This window comes from Parus major, chromosome 20, assembly GCF_001522545.3.
Source record: "Parus major isolate Abel chromosome 20, Parus_major1.1, whole genome shotgun sequence".
In the NCBI taxonomy this organism is placed as follows: domain Eukaryota; kingdom Metazoa; phylum Chordata; class Aves; order Passeriformes; family Paridae; genus Parus; species Parus major.
Window position 1 is genome coordinate 2,947,794 of NC_031788.1, and position 20,603 is coordinate 2,968,396.

The 20,603-nt window shown below is 49.2% G+C and overlaps 1 protein-coding gene across 2 annotated transcripts in view; it reads right to left on the reverse strand.

The window, feature by feature from the left end:
- The window catches only part of ACSS2 (acyl-CoA synthetase short chain family member 2), a 29,868-nt gene extending 9,563 nt beyond the window's left edge, over positions 1–20,305 (reverse strand). Inside the window, exons 1-8 of one of the 2 annotated variants that reach the window (XM_015647612.2) lie at positions 20,147–20,305; positions 19,748–19,943; positions 5,664–5,755; positions 5,074–5,177; positions 4,719–4,791; positions 3,872–3,947; positions 2,839–2,953; positions 1,313–1,351 (exon numbers count right to left, since the gene is read on the reverse strand). In XM_015647612.2, the coding sequence (XP_015503098.1) occupies positions 1,313–1,351; positions 2,839–2,953; positions 3,872–3,947; positions 4,719–4,791; positions 5,074–5,177; positions 5,664–5,755; positions 19,748–19,943; positions 20,147–20,270 (819 nt within the window). In that variant the 5' untranslated portion in view covers positions 20,271–20,305. The remainder of the gene's footprint in view (positions 1–1,312; positions 1,352–2,838; positions 2,954–3,871; positions 3,948–4,718; positions 4,792–5,073; positions 5,178–5,663; positions 5,756–19,747; positions 19,944–20,146) is intronic. The other variant, XM_015647613.3, reaches the window with a different exon arrangement.
- Between the last annotated feature and the right edge of the window lie 298 nt (positions 20,306–20,603).

Sequence of the window (20,603 nt, forward strand, 5' to 3'; positions counted from 1 at the left end):
CCTGTCCCACACATCCTGTGGGGTCCTGGCCTGAGACACACTGCAGCATTGTGGGCTCACACTGCTTGGCCCTGCAGGCCCCCAAAAAGATCTGTTCTCAGGGTTTTTAGGCAATAAATACCCTAGTAAGAAGTGACTGCACCAGTGCTGAGCCATCCAGCACTGGCTGGCTGAAGATGCCAGAACTGTGACAGAGCCACCAAGCCTGTGGCTGGTGGGCACAGGTCACCCTGAGGACTGTTCTGGCTGCCCACCTCCCAAGGGTGGTGGCACAGTTCAGGACAAGGCTTAACTTCCCCTGCCCTTCTCACCTTTCTCAGGGAAGCTTGAAGGAAGCTGGGCAGGGAACACACCTCAGCCTTAGCTCAGATCTCCACTTCCCACATCTCTGTGAGGGCAGGTACCTGAGCCAGGGCCCTGCACATTTCCTCCTCACAAAGCCAGCCTTGCCACAGCTCCCTCAGCTGGGGTGCACAGAGAGCAGCCACATGGTGACTCCCTGCAGCCCTAAAGATGTTCATGAGACATCTGCAGGCACTGGGACCCCACAGCCCAGCACACAGCCCCCTCACATGTGGGGCAGGGGACACCAGCTGCTTGACAGTTTGGCACGGCTGAGCACACTTGGAAAGCTTTCATGGACCTCCATGGTTTCACCTGGCAAAGCAGTTTCTGCAATTCTGTCCTACCAGCAAGCTCCCAGCAAGGCACCAGGTAAACAAAGCCTTAACCAGCAGTTTTCTCTTGCATCCCTCCTGCAAGGATCCCTGATTTAGCAGCCAGCCTTCAGTGCCTGAGGAGGAGGTCAGACCCATGGCACTGTGTGTTTGCCTGCCTGCTCTGGGGCTCCAGAGGCCACAGCTCCTTGGATGAGGCAGGCAGATTCCACATGCTGGGTCTGGAGATCCAGGTTTGCTGCCTGTGGCCAGGAAGCTGCAGGTGCCTCCTGCCAGCCTCCCCACAAAGGGAAGTGCATCATGAGAGCTGCTTTTGAAAGGCAGAGAGCCAGAGCCTGACCTGGATGCTGCCACTGCATCCCAGTGGCTCTGCACTCCCCTGGCAGCACACTGGCCTGTGCCCAGAGCTCACAGGTGTGCCTCTGTTTCTGGAAGCACTGGTGGCACTGCATCCACCCCACACCGTGGGCAGCTCTGCCAAGCTGGGTGGGCTCTGTCACCGACATGCAGCTGCTGGCACCACGGTTAGAAGGGCACGTGTGACTGGGCAGCCAGAGCAGTTAAGGAAGGTGGGGAGCTGCAGGGAAGCAGAGGGGAGGTGCCAAAAAGAGGAAGGCAGTGCTGTGTGTAAATACCTTGGGATGGAGTCTCTGTGAGCTTTCAGTCTTTTTTTCCTGTTAAAAATCCACAAAGAGGGTGTGAAATCTGGGAAGTGGAGGATCCACACCGGGCTTTGCAGGCAGGGAGATGGAAGCCCACAGGCTCAGAGGTTGGGAAATCACCCTGACAGGCTGGAAAATGCTCAGATCCGGGGCCAGGCCAGGAGATGCCCTCTGAGCAGAAGCCTGCCCATTTCCATCACCTTCCCTGGGTACCAGCTGCCTCCAGAGCTGGTCCCCAAAGCCAGCCCCTGCACATGGCTGGCTGGGAACAGAGGCACAGAGCCAGCCCACAGACCATCCAATAGCCTCACACAAGCCAATGGCACAGTAAAAATGCATCCACAAGGGAAAGAATCCTCAATAAAGCATCCAAACAAGTAGAGCAGAGAGAACCAAAGGGCAAGAGACACCCTCTAGCTTCCCCTCAGGACGTTCTGCACAAAAACCTCACCTTGACTACTGAAACCAGCACAGGGACAGGCTGCCTTGCAATCACCCTGCCAGGGAAACCTCACACAAGAAGGCTGGTCTGCTCCAGTTTCCCCATTCCTTTGCATCTACCCTGCCCTCACAAGAGAAGAGGCAGAGCAGGCCAAGGAACATGGCCAGGCTGTGAAACAGAGCAACACCCCAACAAAATTAACACAGCTGAATGAGAGAAAATAACTCAAAGGCAGAGAATCTGCTGGACTACTTTTTCCAGGGATGTGCACAGACCAATCCTCCTGAAAGCAGAGTCTAACCCTCAAAAACTCCCCAAACACAACCCATTTCTGAGCCAGCAGCAGTCTGGGGATAACTCAGTGCAAATAATCACCCAACACAGAGAAACAGAAGACAATGTGGCAAGATTTGGAGCCGTGGGGTAGCTGAAAGTAACCTGCCTTTGGAGCAGGTAAGGGCTGGGCACAGCAGGGCCGCTCAGCAGGCAGCCACAGCTCCAGAACACCTTCTCCTCCTTCCACCCCCATCTCACCACATGCCTCTGGCCCACATCCTTTCATCTGCAAAGGAAAGCCCCAGCCTGAGAGCTGACAGAGTTCCTGTGCCAGCTGCACAGACCCTGCTCTGCTCTCAGCAGAGGATTGCTGCCCTGTCACAGGGCTGCACTAAGCTCACGCCACGAGCACAAATCTGGGATTCCTCTCCTGCTGCCACTGCCACAGCTACAGAGCAGCACAGCATTGCACAAAACAGGGGAGAGACAAAGGGTTAGGAAGGAAAAGCCTTGTTGTAGGTAGAGGAAGATGGGCATCTTGTCCCTAGTGGCTTTGGAAGGTGTACCCGGGGTCCTGTGGGCTGGCAGTTTGTGAGGGTGTTAAAGAAAGCAGCAGGGAGAGGATCTGCTAAGGAAAAGGAACCATTTTTCAGACCACTCTCATGGCATTGTCAGCAAGGAGGGGTGTCAGGGAATCACTGTAGTGGTTTTGCACTGATCAGTTTGCTGGTCTCAGGCCCATGGTAATAAAACCCCCCCTCTCATCCCACCAGGAACACACCTGCACTTCCTGGCACAGCCTTTTCAGAGGAGGAGACTTGCTGCAGGTCCCATCCACTGCTATCTCTTCCCTGCCCAGGTGCTTCACCACGATGCACTTTTTCAAAGAGGATCCCCTGTAAAAGGCAGGAGCTGTCACACTGGGCTGCTCAGGGGCTGAGCCAGCCCTTCCTGGGATTCACAGGCAGCACTGGAGGCAGGGCAGGGGTCTGGAGCTCCTCTTGTTGAGCTGGAGCATTTGCTGCCATGGAAACTTCAAGAACACCATCAACTTCCAAGGACACCAGCCACAGGAACAGCTCAGAGAGCAGGAACAGTCTGTGCACAGCTTACTGGGGATTTATCAGGTGTGATTCCTGGGGAGAAAGTGGGGGTCCCACAAGTCTCTCTCCCAGGACACTGCTGTGGAAATTCATTACAAATCCAAAATTTTCCTTCCTGTGACCAGGAACAAGCCCTCCTACCAGGAGATGTTAGTGGCTGCTCCAACCCCTGGGCATGACTGACTGTCTCAGAGGAAGGAAAGGCTTCCAGAGTCTGATTATACATCAAGGAAAGGCACAGGTGTTTGTCCCCTCATGAGGGCAAAGACAGCCTACAAAACACTGGCAGAATGATCTTATTTCCCTTCAGCCCTATTCAGGGTATCAACACAGTCTCCACCAGTTAGTTCCCAGCTTCAGGATCACTTCTGTCCTCCCAGGTAGCTATTTTTACAGACAGTAGCTATTTTTACAGACATAAAGACTTATGTTTTCCTAAAGAGTTTGAATTTCTAACGTGCAGACTATCTGCCCTGAATTTCCATGTTTGATCTAACACACAAACCCACATTCAGTCTCACACAAGCTACACAGATGCTGTGTCTGTAAGCTTGGCAAAGTCATTTCCCCAGGATTATTTCTCTTTCTGTAACATCTGATGAGTGTTTGTATCAGATCTGCTGCAGAGTCTGCCCACCTAAGACAACTCCCATTTGTGCAGGAGAAGATTCTGGCAGCAATGGCCTTTTCTACAAGGGAATCAAAACTTACTTGTCTGTACATTTCCGGATGGCTTCATCTGCAATCTGCTTCAAGTTGACCAGCTTGTCCCCTCGATAAAAGGCATCTGCAAAACAGTGAGGGAAACATCAAAGGGGCTTCTCAGCCAAGGCAGCCTGGGACAGCTGGACCAGCAAGCATTTTCAGGAGGGCAGAGCAGAGCTCATAAATTGGAGTGAGGGGAAGCAGACAAGCAGCTGATGGGAAAGCTTTCCTAATGTTAGCCTAGAGAAACAGATGCCAAAAGGCATGGTGGAATTCCTTCTCTGGGAGAGGTCCGAGTTTGACCTGACAAATCTCTTGGGAATATTCTGTGGGAAATAATCCAATGCATCCAGAACGTAGATTGCAGTTAAGTCAGTCCTTTTCATGCCATGGGAATTAATAAAAACACTATTTCTTACACTTTTGGAAAAAACAGATGGGAAAGTGCAGTGGTCTTACATGCAACTACTGCCACATTCTTGATCCTCGCTTTATAAGGCTGAGAGCTGCAGCACTAATGTCCTTAAAACTGGAAAGGGTGGGAATTCTTACATTAGGCTTGCCCCATGATACATCTTGCAACCATCTGGCTGATGTTCAGGAGAAACACGGATGAGAAGTGTTTGGAAACACTATTAGCAGCTGGTGACATCAAGCTTTACAGGACAAACTGGGGAGCTGCCTGGAGCTTTCACCACATGTTTGGAGTGGGAAGAACACTTGGGCACAGCTACAGCACTGCTTTGGGAGGCTCAGCTGAGGCACTGCCCCTCCCTGTGCCCCTTCCAGGTTTTAAAGATAAAGACCTCTCAGTCCGGCAATAGGAAGAGAGAGTCTCAGACATGTGTTTTACCTGCCGTGATGAGGAGAGAGCAACCGCAGTCAAGGATCCTCTCGCAAAGGGAGTCTGCAGAGAAACCTGCAAACTGCCAGAGAGCACACAGCACATCAGCAAGGGCACACAGAAACCCAGCCCCAAACCCCACAGCTGCTGTGCTGTTCACCCAAGACAAATGATTCACCACCAGGCACCGATGGAGAGAGCTAAAGGAGCTGATTGCACAGTAAATGCAGGGAAACAGCCGCATCTGAAGTGAGTTTTCATCCATCTCACGGTCAGCAATCATCTTTCCAGCTCCTCTCCCAAAACCAAGAGTTGCTCCCCTCAGAGCTCAGTGCCAAGAGCAGCATAAAGAGCTTGTTCCTACCACAACAGAGTGCAGAGCTCCAATCCTGGCACAGGCAAGCATGGCTACAACCAGCTCCAGGATCATTGGCAGGTAGATGGAAACCCGGTCTCCTTTTTTCACCCCTATGGAGGGAAAGCATTTGTCAAAATGAACACATTAGATGGCAAAAGAACAGGATATAGAAATAAATCAATTATTTTAATTCCATATTTTTATGCACACAATAAAGCTTCAGCTGGAGTTGGAGCTGAAGCAGCCTTGGGTTTTGCCTTTCAGGAACTATGGCTCTTGAGATATGATGACAATGAACAACCCACGTTCTCATCTGCCTCCCTGAATAAAGCAGGAAAGTAACCAGAGCCCATTGCCTGTTGGAAAACCCCAGAGTATGAAGTTTTGAGCACTGATTTCTTCCTTGTACAACTGATATGACCAGCACTGATCAGTTTTCACAGACAGAGCCAGGAATGAATCTGCACATTGCAGAGCCCATTGATGAGCATTACTCAACAGACTGGTAACCACACAAGCAGTGACCCCAATCTCCAAACCCTTGGCCAAATGCCTCCCCAGTATCCAGTGTTCCTGCACGTTTTCCCAGCATGTACCTTGGCTGCGAAGGACATTGGCAAACTGGCAGACTTTGTGCAGCAGCTCACGGTAGGTGATTTTCGTGGAATCCCCAGGTTCATTCCCTTCCCTGGAAAAGCAAGATAATCTTTGTTACTGTGCAGCAGTACAAGGTAAGAGTGACACTGAAAACTGCTCTGGCCAACAAATATGTCCTCACCTGCCCTTCTGAGCAGAGAGTAACCAAACTCCAGAAATCCAGTTCTGGACTAAAGTTCTCCAATAGTAGGAACATTTTGTCCAAAGTGCCCACCCCTTGTGTAGATCACTACCAAAAGCAGTTGAGTGCGTAAAATGGAAATACTGGCACTTTCAGAGAGGCAAAGTTAAGAGTGCACAGGCTCAGGAGCACTCTGGGATTTATGGCATGGCTCCCTCACTCCTGGGTGCTCACACCTGCAGATATCTCTGCATGAAACATGGGCCAATATGCAGCAACACCCAGCCCCCAAATACCTGACATCTGATGGGCTGTGATGGGATGCCAAGGCCTGTCTTGTTTTCCAAGGTCATATATAAATACACCCATGTATGTTTGTTCAGTGTCAAGCCTGCTCTGCCTTATTCTCCCTGTGCTCCTCTGTGAACCAGCTCCAGGCTTCTGCAGCCCTCTGATGGGAAGGAGAACCAAGGGACAATGTCACATCCCTAGGGAAATGGCTTGCTACTGATAGCCTCACTGATACAAGCTCTGCTCCTGCCCCATGTAGAACAGGGGTTCCAAACCTGTTCCACCTGGACCATCATTTGTGGATCTGCTGCTTACACACTTGCCTTGATACCCACAGTTACCCCACCTGGCTTCCACAGTGCTCTGCAGCAACTGGGCCAGGGATACCTGCACTGACACAGCACAGGGAATCTTCCCACCACTGGCTGCTGGAAGGGTGATTCCCTGCTTGATATTTTATGCAAGTTTGGCCCCTTCTATGTGCAAAGGGGAGAGACATAAGGATACAAAGCTAAAGCAAAGTGTGGGAACATGAACCAGGGCCCAAGGCAGGCGTCTCAGCCATGACATCCCAGCACTTTCCTCTCATTTCCCCATCACAGCCAGAAGCACCACTTTGAGCTAAATGACATGTGAAACTATTAGTGAAGGTCCCTTACAGCAGGACTCTCAGCTAGGAAAGGAAACCAGGAAATCAGTTTCCTTTTTCATTCTGTTACTTGAGGTCAAAGATGCAAGAGCTGATTCCAGTGCTGGGCTGAGCAGCTGTAACTGATCCAGCTCACAGGAACAACATCTGCTTCTGCTGTGTCTGGCTGCACACTCAGTGCCTTCCCTCACCATCCAGGTTTTCCTTTGTGCACCTACACCAAGGCTGGTGCTGTGCAAACCTGCTTATGTCCAGATGTGCAGGATCACTGTATGTGCAGCTCTCCCCTTGGCCACGAGCCCTGCTATGGAATAGCTCTTAAAAGACAATTTTAATGCTTCCAAATGCAAGCTGAAGCATCCCAGCCCACTAATCCCTCACCTGAAGGTCACTGAGGTCTGCTGAGCACCAAAGGCAGGCCCTGTGCAAGCCAGCCCTCAGCTCAACAGAGCAGGAAGGAGATGTCCCTTTGTCTGTGCTCTGGCCCAGCAAAGGATCTAATGACAGCCTTTACTAAGAGAGGAACACATTAGGAGAAAGGACAGCACAGGCTGCCCAGGGACCTGTGTGCTATTTGGGGGCTGAGCAGCCAGGGGGAGAGGCAGCCAGCTCACCCAAGCTGTGGGCTCTCAGGGGAGCTGCCCTGCACACGGTGCCCATGAGGGACACCGACCTATCCTGAGCCATCCGGCACGAGGCATTCCTGCTCTCCCTCCACATGAGAGGAACATCTCAAATACGCCAGGTCCTCCTCCTTGGCAGGATTTTGGAGGGACATTCAGGCCAAGGAATGTACCCAAGCTCGTCCTGAAGGCCAGAACTAAAGCCTCTTGCTTACAGGCACTGCAGGAAAAGCACAGAGCAGAGTCAAAGAGAAGCTAAAACTATTGTGAGGATTTTCAGGGGCTTTCAAAGTCCTTTCTGCCCATTTGCGTGACTGCAAAACAGCCCCACTACCACCAGCAGGGCAAACCTCAGGCTTCAGATTTTAAGAAGACCTTTTGTTCAATGGGAAACAAATCATGTCCTTGTTTCTACAGGACAAGATGCCTCTTTTCAATGCATCCCCGGCCAAGGCCTCGAGCAGTCTCCCAAGAGCAGGCAATTGCTTTATGTCTCCCTGCCTCTGAAAATAGTCTGGAGTGCCCACAGCTGTACTCAGCAGGCTACAGCAGCACTCAGACTGCTCGGGCCTCTGCTCTGGCACAAAAGCCTGGTGAATGATGGATTTTAGACAGGGAATTTAAAGGAATGCCCACTTGCATGCTATTGAGTACTCTTTGTGTCAAAACCAAGCCGTGGCATCCAAGTTCTGCCAGCAGCATCTTCTCAACAGTGCCCATCTGACATAAGCAAGAGCTGTCAGCCCTGAGCATCTCACATGGGCTCCTTTGTCCAAATTCTACTGAAAAAGAAATAAAACTGCAAAAATAAACCTGTCTTCTGAAAACAGCACTGCAGAACTCACCTCCACAGTTCTAACCCCACCAAATCCAACACTCCCCAAATACATCTTTTTTTTTGAGATATATTGGTGAAAATAGTTGGCAGCAGCACTGCTGTGATTGTTCATGTGCAATCTGTGCTCTAACAGCTAGGCTTCTTCTGAAAGGAAAATCCAATTCTCAGCTCCCCAAACTTCACAGATACATCATTAGATGAAATACATGGTGAAGCATGAAGCGAGTCTGACTTTTTTTCATCTTCAAACCAAGTCCTACATTTAGTAACTGTAATCCAAAATTTTACAGTATCACCTGGCTCATGGCAGGAATGCATTTGAGATTTTTAGCACTTGAGAAGCCTGTGTTTTACATACTGAATGTTGTGTGAATGCTCTGCTGGAGAAAGGCAAGTCTGGCCATATGTAATACATACAGAAGAAATTCTTTCCCATGAGGCTGGTGGGGCCCTGGGACAGGGTGCCCAGAGAAGCTGTAGCTGACCCATCCCATCCAAGGCCAAGCTGGACAGGGCTTGGAGCAACCTGGGGTAGTGGAAGGTGTCCCTGCCCATGGCAGGGAGTAGAACAAGGTGACCTCCAAGGTCCCTTCCAACCCAAACCATTCTGATTCTAAGATCTCCAGAGAACCACCCAGTGACTCAGTAAATGCAAGTTCTTCAACTAAACACACAGATGCACAACAAATGATGTCATGTCACAGGAACAATTTGCACAGTGGGGAACCACGGAAGACACTCAATGATCTCACAGGGCTTTTCCAACCTAGTTAATTCTGTGACTCCAGGAGAGCAGAGATGGGGACTGTGGGAATGTCTTCCCTAGAACATCTCTGCTGCCATCTAAACTAAAACATACTCAGAGCCCCAAATCCCTCCAAAACATGGAACCAAATGCAGCATGAGAGATCTCCAGCTCCTGCTTCACCAGCAGCCTGTCTCCAGATCAGGGTACAAGGTAAAGGAAGGAATTTTCCTGCTGCGGTGACAGCTCTTCACGTGCAAGGTCACAGGGGTGCCCAGGAGGGCTTCATGGCTCCCTGATCCATTCCACATCCAGAATTAGAGCAGCCAAAATGCCAGGCAGAGCTGGGCCAGCCAGGCTCCTGCCATGTGGGGAATGTGCTCACGTGTGAGCCGCATGGGCAGCGAGAGCCCTGGGCTCAGCTGTTCTTAGCCCCAAAAACTGCTGCTGAAAAGGGTCTGCCTCGACATATCTCAGTTTCTCAGGAACAACAGCAGCCAAAACTGAAAATAAAAAAAATAAAAATAGGATTTCTCCCTACGCCGCAGCCATGCTTATGCCATTTGAGAGAGGAATGGCACTCAAGTAAAGACAGCCTTTTAAATCTGTTTTTGAGAAAATAGACTACATTGAAACATGAAGTTTGGGGAGAACAGCTGTACAAGATAATCAGGAAAGAATACTCTTTCCTGAAAAAAATTCTGGCATGGATTGTTCAAAATGGAAATGCTCTTAACTGCACAGATGGGTCTGCAGGTCTGCAAAATACCTCCATGAGAACATTTCATAATAACGGGGCAGACTGCCCAGCCCTGTCCATGTTTAACGTCACTATCTCCCATCACAGTAATGTAAAATTCCCAGAGGAGTTCTGGGAAGGTTTTGTGAGCAGCAGGTTTACCAGAAAGCCCAACCCCACCATCACCACACTTAAATCCCCTTGCATCACAAGGATCATGAAAGAAGTTGCGTAATGACAGGACTCAGCTTGGGAGGGGCTGGTGAAAAGGTTTTCCCAGTGTGCTCAGAAATGTCTGGCAGCACTGAGAGAACATCATTGAGAAAACCTCGAAACAGAAAGCCCAGGGAAAAGAAGAATCTTCCAAGTTTAATACCATCACTTCCTAAATCCACACAGCTGACTCTGACAACTGCATTAAAACCATGCATCAATTTTCCCCTCCAGTTTTGCCACACACTTAGGTAGGGCCTAACAAAGCTCTGCTCTCAAATCTCTCTCTGAGCCAAACCATCCCAACTTAAAGTTGATCATGTTTCTAGCATGAATGGGCTCCTATTGCCAAAAGCCAGACCAGCTGTGTCAAAGCAGGAGCCCTGTGCTCTGCAGGGCACAATGTTCTGTGTTCAGCCCCAGGCCCATCCCCTCCAGCCCAACTGACTCCAACACAGGCACCATGTATTTTACAGAACAGCCAAAATGGAACTTATTTCTACAGGGACACTGGGTCCCACTGGGTCATTTGTTCTTTGATCAAGGAATCAATCCTCTACTCACCTTTAAAAACAGCTATATGGACACGCAGCCTACAAAGCAAACATCCAACACCCTGCATAGTTATTACTGTCCCATAGGAAAACCACATCCATCTTTCTGTCCTTCCTTCTCACTAAATACATTCCCATCTACTCTTTACATCTGCAGCTTTCAGAAGCTGAACAAATACCAGAGGCATCTAAAGAAATAATATTTATCTTGTGCAGCCCAACCACTGTTCACTCTGCCATACCCTGAGCAATCCTACACCAGAGCCCAGCTGGAGGTGGACACTGCTCCAAAACCACTCTTTACTTACCAACCTGCCAAAACTCCCTCCAGTTATCCCACTCACACCAGGCTATACCCTAAAATCTGCTTCAAGCCCCTTCCTTTAGGCAGTGGGATGCTCAGACATCTCTAAAGGAATCAACACCTCCCACTGAACACTGCTGGTTCATCAGCCAACATGGGCAAGTGAACTCAGTACCATGGGGTTTGCACACTCTGCTCACACCTGAGCACCAGAACACTCCAGGGGAACAGTTTTGAGGAAGATAGGATTGACAGCAGCCAGCAAATCCCTCCTCAAGGGAAATGTGCTCTCACCCTGGCATATTTGACAAGGTAAGTCACTATACCAGTCACACAGACCACATGTAAATACCCTGCTGATGGTGTCAGCAGCCACTCTGTGCTGCAAGCAAGGAGAATTTGCTCTCTTTGGCTTCATTATTTTCCTACTTGTGTGATACTGAGTAACCATCAAGTCAAGAAGAAAAGCATTAACTCTAACTCTTACTTTCTGAAGTACTTTAAAATACAAGAGAACAACCAGTGGAGAAAAACAACAGCTTTTTGCCTATTTTATTTAGGGGAGAGGTTTTTTTTACAGCAAATTTTAATTACTTTTTTAAAAACAAAATAATCATATAGCATTGCAACACAGGTCATGTGCAAGACTCACCCAGCACATCATGGAGTTTGGCTGCTCCCAGCCAGCACTTGCAATCCCACCAGCCAAACCCACTGAATGCTGCAGAAGAATGAGTTTGACATGAGAGGAAACATTTTAGATGTTTACCATCAGTGAGGTTTTCAAAGGAGCATGGACTATTTTTACCAGTCCAGTGGGAGTAGGGCTTATATTGAGTACAAAACAGCTGATTGTTTGTTTAAACAATTTACAGTTGGGCTGTTGAACAGACCCTGGATGAAGATTCTGTAAGTAAAATAATCAACGAGCTGCCTGCAGCTGAGAAATGCCCCATTTTGGGAAATAGCCACATCTCTGGTGGGAACATTCTGCCAAATTTTGAAGAGCTTCTAGAAACACAGAAAGCCAGGCAAGGCAATTTCAATGGAGGTTCAAACAATATCCATAAAGGCATGGTAGGAAATTAAGCTTTCAATCAGATTTTTGGTGGACAGTTCAATTTCATGCATCACAAACCTCTAGAGGTGAAGGCCAGGTGTCACCTGCTGGAATGTCATTTAGGGAACATCTCTTACATGATGGTCAGTGGAAACAGGAATGGAAAACATACTTCACTATCACTAAATTAATCATAAAATGAATGGTCTGGGTTGGAAGAGACCTTAAAGACAATCAGGTTCCATGGGCATGGACACCTTCCACTAGACCAGGCTGCTACAAACGCTGTCCAACCTGGCCTTGACCACTCCCAGGGATGGGACAGCCACAGCTTCTCTGGGCACTATCAGGTAGCCAGGGTGTGACAAAGTAACCAGGAAGGCCCCCAACTTCCTTGAGGGATTCCCCTGAAGAAGAGAGGTGACATCTATTTCTATTCTATGAAAATGAATTAATGGCAAACTGCCCGGGCTCACCATTTCCTACCGCACCTCATTTCGACATTTCCAAGTGATGTGCAGAAATGCAAACAGAGAACTGAAACCCTGCTCCAGAAGGGGGGAGGTGAGAGCTCTTGTGAAACCACTGGCCATCAACACTTCAGCCCAAGAGCTCTGGGCACAGAGAGTCCACATGGCACAGCAACCCACCAGAAAAATGCCACGCTTTGAACGAGCACCTGCTCACACCTCTTTTGGAAAAGCCTGAGCATTTTGTCCCCTACTTGGAGCAAGTCTCACCCACGTGTAGCTGGAGTCCTTGTCCACTGCTGCTCCATTCACACCAGGGTGCCAAGGGAGAACACACAAGCCATTCACACAGCTAAAATAATCAGGTTTTCTAGTCCAGTGAGCAAACTGAAGGCTCTGATCTTCCGTGTCCTGAATCCATACAGAAGTTCACCATCCTCTCTGTCCATGAACTCCATTTATCCACGGCAAGTTTCAAATCTCCAGCCAATATTTGCAATATGCCATCACTGCACAATCATGGTGCCCCTCCCTAAAGCAATCAAGTATTCTTAAAACATATCCAGTTGCCTGTACTAGCTGCCAGCAGAACAAGACAGAAGTTTCACAGACATGAGAAAATCCAGGTGCCATGGTCTGTGCACACCCACCCCTCATACTGCCCCAGGTTATTGTAACAACCACACCCCCAGAACCATGCCTGGCAGCACTGCACAGGGTATAAACCAACATTTTCAGGTAGGGCTGTAAGCAGAAATTCATGAAAAGTTATTAAATCCCCCATGCTGAATCTAGAGAGCTGTCAAAGCAATGAGGAGGATGAGGAAAAAGCACTAGATAAGAACATAAAGCTGTCACTGACACCATTTACACAGCAGGAACTGCACTTGTGTTCACAGTAGCTCAGCCAAGAGCCTCTCAGACTAAACCAAAGTAGCATGTTGTGTCAGAAGCATGGCTGATGTTTGGCCTCCAGGAGCAACAGCAGGAGATGCTGTTTCTGGAGCACACAAACCTGGCCACCATCAGCAATTCTGTTTCAACACTACCCTTGGCAGTCCTGCTGCTGACCCTGGAGAGCATCCACTGAAAGTGAGGAAGCAAAGGGCAAGGCTAAACCAGCTCCATAAAAACAGTTCTTCCAGGTACACTTGAATTGCTTTCTTGAACAGCTTTTTGTGGGAAACCTCCCAAAGGAGGTGTGAAAAGAGCGATCTCTGTGTGCTCAGCACCACCGGCCTCGGGCTCCAGCAGCTCTGCCAGCAGCTCCACCACCACCTCTCCCAGTGACCCAGTTTCACTGCACCCCCAGGGATACAAGACAGATTTACTGGTTCCCAGGACCCTCTCCATTGCCCTCTCTGGGCAAAGGGGGACTGGCAACCTCCCAGCCTTGGCACTGCAGCCTTTTGCAAATACCACCAGCTTACCCTGGCCAGCAGCTCTGCAATTCCACATTCAAGTTCCTGCCCCTATCTGGGGCACATGCCATCTAACCCTGGGCACTTAGAGACATCCCACTTGTTTATCTGGTCCAATACTTCCTGGATATTCCCTTGTATTTATATGGACGGATGCTGTATCCCTGCCAGTAGCAGCTACCAAAGGTTTCTGAGCAAAAGGCTGGAAACAAACAGGTCCAACAAAACTCTAATGAAAGCTGCTACCCTGATTCAAGGCAGCTGAGCTGCTCTCCCAGGCAGGAGAAGTTAAACAACCCCCTGTCTTCACTGCTCTGCTGTGAAGCAACTCCCCAAGTGCTACCTGAGTGCCTTCTCTCTTAACAGCTTTGACTTAACAGAGAAGAAAAATCCTACTCTGTCTCCAGGAGCAGCATTACTCCTTATTTGAGGATCCCAGTTATTTGAGCTGAGTAAAAACTACTTCCAGAGAAAATCTTCAATAATGTGGAATGCCCTCCCATGGAGGCATGAGTCCAGGGTTGTTTCTGAATGGGCAAAACCACGGGAGACCAGAGGCCCTGAGTAATCAAGTGGTCACCAAGCTTTAATACCTGTCCCTTTCCTTCCTTGCACTGCACAGCAGAACTGCACAAGGCTGCAAGCACTTGCCAGCTCCCTGCTCCTGCCCTGTCTGGCATTCTGGGATGGAAGAGGCTCTGCAGAGCAGGAACAGGGCTCAAGATCTCCAAAACATCAAACTAATCACCTTTCTCAGCATCTCCCTGCAAACCAGCAAGTGTACCTGAAAGGGATGAGTCAAGTTCTACTTTCAAGTCAGTCCTTGGAACGGAAAAACAACTTCGAGTGATTCCGAGCATGCCAAGTGCCTGAGTACCACAGTGCTCAATCTGCTGACTCACAGCATCCAGGAAAGCACACCCCACACATGCCTGAAGGAGGTAGTTGGCTGTTCTCAGGTATTTATTTCATCCCTTTGGCACAACCACCCACCTGGGAACCACCCTGGAGATTTCACTAGTAATGAACAGGATGGAGGATCCAGCACATCAGTAACACTTGTGACAGAAGAACAATGACAAGAGAAAATGGGTCTTGCACACACATACAGAGCCCTTGGTAACAAGTTTTAGACCATGATCCCTGTGTTTTCCAGTCCCCCAGGACAAACTGAAAACCTCAAACCCTTAAGAGGCATCATCACCATGTTGCCCTGGAGCAGCATTATTTTTGTATCTCATCTGCAACCCACAGTGGAGAATTCAGAGCAGATACATGAAATCAGTTAATTTTAAACCAATCATGACCTTGCTGCAAACAGCCCACAGCCAAAATGCCAAAATTAGAGACTCCATCCACCTGTGGAGTTACACCTGAGGAGAAGCTGAGTCCCCCCAGTCCCAGCCTGTACATGAGTGTCCAAAGACAGTGGCTGCTTGCACTACCACACAGCACTAACCACACTGCTTGGTGACTGCCCAGAACTGGGAGAGGAAAGATTTCCAAGCAGCCAGGAAAGCACATGAGTTGGACATGCCTGAGCTACTACACTACTCCCCATACTCCCTGTTTAATACCATGTTTCTATTGATGCTCCCCCACCTCCACTCCTGCACTACCCACGCAGCTCAGTCATCCCCGTAACGCAGGGATATTCCTCTTTGGAGGGATGAGAAATGCTGTCTGAAGCTCCCAGTTTTGTCACCCTCTCCCACACTGGCAGATTTCACAAAACCCACCAGAAAAGAGCTACACTTTCTGTGATGGAATCTACAACTATCATTGCCCTTGAAGTAGGTACGAGATTTACAGCTTCATAAAGTACTAATACATTCAATGTAATTTATTACCTATTTTGGGTGCACATAATGTGCCTGATTTCCAGAAGCAGAGCATTGTACTGTTCAGCAGTGCTTCCAAAATAATTAATATCTGCCAAAACCAGCAATCTATCCCTCTGCACACACAACTGGGAGATGACATGGATTGTGGGGGAGGCACCTCGGAAAGGGCTGAGGGGGGGTTCACCCCTTTTCCCATGGACTCCCATCAGGAAAGGAGCTGTGCTGAGCCTGGGTAGTGCTGCAGGAATTAACCATGCACACACCTGTAAATGTGGATCAGTAAAAGCAACCTTTCCAGTGGTGAATTTTGTTCTTTAAACAAACTGTGATTTAGGGATGTGCTCTCATCACCAGAAAAGCATTGAAAGAGGCTGCATCACTGGAAGGATAACAAGTGACCCAGGAAGTTACCAAAGGATGGAGTGGTCAGTTTGACACAGGATGCTCCAAAATCCTGAAGCCAGTGAGAGCAGCAGAGTCAACTGCATCATGTAGAAGCTGGCTCCAATTAAGCACTTGGAAAGGCTGGATGTTAACAGCCAGCATTCTCTGCCACAGCATCTGTGCATATGACAGATGTGTGAAGCTAGTTTGTATCTTTTATTTATTTCTTTTTTAACATGCTCTTATAATTGTTTTGTTCTTTCTTACAAAAAGTTTTATTGGAAGAAACCTCAAGGCCACAAGGCCCTAAATCCATGATTACATTTTAAAGTCAAATCATATAAAGAAACACAAACCAAACAAACCACACCTCCTAATTTTATATTTGCATGTCCTGTTTGTTCTAGGGCTATAAGAGGAACCATAGGCACTCATTATTTTGTTAAACAAAGTTCCAATCAGCTCTGGCAGCCTTTACTATCTTTATTACTCCTTTCTAGACGTGTAACATCATATGCCAATAAAAAAAAGCAGACGATGAATACACTCTACCAGAGATGGAAGAAGCCAGGAGCGCCTGGCTATGCCCCATCTCCTTGGCTAGAGGGATTCTAAAAACAAAGCTCTACCTCCTGTCCCTGGTCCCACCAGGCACTACCAGCACTGCAGCTGGGGCAACTGCTTTGAGAAACAGAGGCACAGGTTACGCACAGAACAGGCCTCATCCAAGTATTTTCACACCCCAGGGTCTAATTAGTTTTGCAATAGGTGGTGGTTGTTTTGTTTTTTTTAATTCCCACAAGGTTATATTTTTACCTCCACTGGCTGCCCAAGCTGAAGTTTATATGAGATTATTAACAGACACTTCAGCACAAAATGAAGGGCTGCCCAAGTGACTTAGGCATCTCTACAGCAGGGTGAAAATATTGTGCTCCTGCCCTAATTAACAACCCATCACAAAGTCCTCAGCACAGCTCCAAGTCCCCTTAATGTCCCAGTATCTGGTCCAGTCTGTTTCCCCTGCAAAGCCCATGAGAGTCACCGCAGGTACCCACCTGCACTGCAACCACTGTTCCTGACAGCCTCTGCACACCCTTATGAAAGAGATTTGACTTTTGAGAGCAGCACTTTATGAGAAACATTTCCTGGAGCTTCTGTTCCTTTTTTTAGGCCACAACAACAATACGAAGCAGAGAAAGAGGAATCAGAAGCAGCAAAACCAGAAATATTTGTAACTTTCACAAGCAGCCCGAGATATCCTAGTGAAGCAGGCAACAGGGAAAAATCCATGTTTCCTACCAACTCAGGATGGCCATTTTGAACAACAACATGACAGCAAACGTCACCTATGTACAAGTTCTGCAGCATTAGGCAATCCCATGTACTGCCCTTTGTGCTGAAAATGCATTTCCATGTGGCTTGGGATTAGACCCTCTGAGTGGAGACAGTCTGGGCAGTCCTGGACTGCTGGTGGTGCAGGAACCTTTAGTGCAGCTTGGCCCAAACAAACCCAGATGGGCTGCTTGCTCCTTCCCATCCGTGCAGGACTGGGGACAGCCACAGCCAGCAGTTCGGAGTTCTGTAAGGACATGCTGCTTCTCAGAGGCACTCTGCAATGCCCCCAAACATTATTCAACTTTGCCCTAATTTCCTCCTCCCTGAAAGCAAGGACCATGGTCCTGTATCTTTTCAGAGCTCTCAGAGCTGGGCAGTCAAACAAACCTTGGTGTAAGTTCAGCACCTTTCCCATTAGCAGGCTACAGACTTTCTTACACACAACCTAGTGGCTCAGGTGTTTAAAAATAAAAAAAAACTCTTCACCTTTCAGAGGCTTTAATTTTTTTTCAATCCTTCACAGAGTGTGGCAAGTCTCAAGCGTTTTGGGGATCCAGGCTCATTTAAAAGTGTTAAACACAAAATGTGAAAGGACAAGATGAGAGCAATTAATTTTTGTTTTGTTTTGAAGAAAACCATGTGCCCAGAGAGGAGTAATTTTATGAGTTGCAACCCTCAGCCCCACTTTCCCAAGTCCTCAGTGCCACAGTGTCACAATATGCCTCTTCCATCGCTGCCACTGGCATTCCCAGCTGACAGCTCCACACTACAGTGCCTGGTCACCTGTGACAGAGCCACACTAGCCGAGTTTGTCCCAAAACAATCAGGGGAAACTCTCTGCTAAGGAGGATGAGAGACTTTACTTTTTAGCACTGTGAACACCACGACTGACAGCCACCCACCATTTTCATATCCACCCCAAGCTTTTCTCAGCATCACAAATACCCCCACAAAGTCTGCCAGAATAACCAACAAGAAAAATGTTCACTGAAGCCCAAATTAAAACTGTGGGTGGCTGCCTCACTGTCACACAAAGATTTACGTGCACTAAGAACCCAGTCCCTCAACAAACCCTAGCACAGGGCTAGCACTGGCTGCCAAACAGCTTTGTTTGCTGGCACACCTTTACCTGCAGGAGTTTACAAAGGAGTTTTCATTCAGAAGTCACTTTACATCAGAGTGAGATAGAGAATCTATTTAACTAGCAGGGAAGTAAACACTTTCCAGCATTTCACCTGTGCCTTATCGATATGATTATCTACTAGGCAGTGTGTGTAATTCTTTCACTAAAGCAGAAAGGCTATGGATAGAAACTCTAGAAACTCTGTGAAGCCAATTTTACAGCCACAGCCAAAGACACACTAGTATAATCATGTTCCTTTCAGCAGTGGGGTGGCTCCCCAGTCAACTTTACACCCGGTGACTCAAGGGGACCTTCAGCTGCACAATAAATCACTTAGAGCATCAGTTATTTTTGTTACAATGACAGTAAGATTTCTCCATCTGCTCTGCTCAAGGGACTCACCATATCCCAGTGAGTTATTGCACTCACCACATCCCAATGAGTTATTGCATACCTACCACAGAGTACATTTAATTGTGCTTCTGCCCTGCCACATACAGTCGTAGCCAGGTTACATGAATATAAGCTCAAGGGAAACAGCAAAATGCACAGGAGAGCCACAGCTCGGTCTGAGGATACAGCTGTGCTGCCAGCTGAGCTAGTTCAGCAGGAGTGCATTACTTCTGCAGCTTGGACATCACCAGTGAAACCTACTTTGCATCAATATGAAAATTAAGTTTTACATGGATTTTAACATTAGTAACTACTCTGGTAAAAAAGAAAGAAACATACTTCCCATAGGATTGGCAGTAACTTTTCTTCCCAAAGGTAAAGAAGCCAGTTTGTCTGAAAGCACCTCACATTCAAGTGCAAGGAATCCACATATAAACTCAGGTATTAAGAGAACCTTTCTTCCACAGGAGTGGAAACTCGCCAAACCCACAGAACATAAACACGGCAGATAATGGGGTTTTATTAGCTTTTAGCTGCCGGCTGTTGGCTGTTGCTCCTCCCGTGCCTCTATCCACATCTACCTCCTTCACCGGGGAGCTGTGGCACCTGCCTCGCTCGTGTCTGACCGCTCGGAGCTCCCAGCAGGTGTAACTGCAGAGTCAGGCGCTCCCCACGGCTATGCCGGGCACTTCAGTGCATCCCGGGAAGGGCAAAGAAGCTTCCCGGGAAGGACAGAGAAGCTTCCCGGCACAGTTCTTCCCAAGGACACTGCAAGCAAACACGTGCCGAAGCCACCTAAGGATTAGCCCCTCTCAGGTTTTATGTTTTCACTCACCTGAGTAGAAGCTGACACTGTCAGTACACTTTAGGGTGCTGTTCACGCGTCCTGTCCACCACAATAAAAACAGAAACTTACCAGTAAAAAGCAACTTTGTCCCCAAGCTTCTTCTCATTGACATTTCTGTCCAGGAGGTTGTAGCAGATGTTGGTGGTCGCTCCTTTCATCCACTCGATGAAGATCTTCCCCTTGGTCACGTCGAAGTTGTACTTCAGGAAGGGTCCCGTGTGCTGACGCTTCCAGTAGAACTCTTTAGCGATGTCCCCCCAAAATTCTGCAAAGGCAACGGGCGCCGGAGCCCGAGAGCGGGAAACAGGGATGAGGGAAACGGGGATGAGACAAGTAACACTGGTGGGGACACGAGGGGCACCCCCCGAGCACCCCACAGGCGCGGGTTCGCGGAGGGCTCCCCGCGCTCCCCACAGCAGCCCCCGGCGGGCCCGGGGAGCCGCCGCCCCGCCGCGAGGCCCCGCTCACCGTGCGGCTCCTCCACGGAGCGCTGGTACAGGCGCTGGTAGTGGGGCAGCGAGGGGACGTGGGCCGCGGGCAGCAGCTCGGGCCGCGGCCGGTAGAGCCGGGCCTGCTCCCCCGGCAGCACCATGGCGAGGCGCCGGGGCTGTGCGCGGGCGGGGGCCGCCCAGCCCCGCTCCGCCGCCGCGCCGAGCCGGGGGCGGGCACGGCGGGCACGGCCCGCCCTCACGGCGGAACGGGGCGGCGGCCATGTTCCAGAGCGGAACCGCTGGGCGCTGCTGGCACCGTGTGGCTGCTGTCCCCTCGTTTGCCTTGTCCTTTCTGTCAGTGCTGTCCCCCTGTCAGCCGTGTCTCCTGTATCAGCGGTGACCCGCCAATCAGCCAAGTCACCCCGCAGCCATGTACGCTACCCACGGTGTCCCCTCACCAGCGGTGTGTCCCTCACCAGTGTGTTCCGCTATCA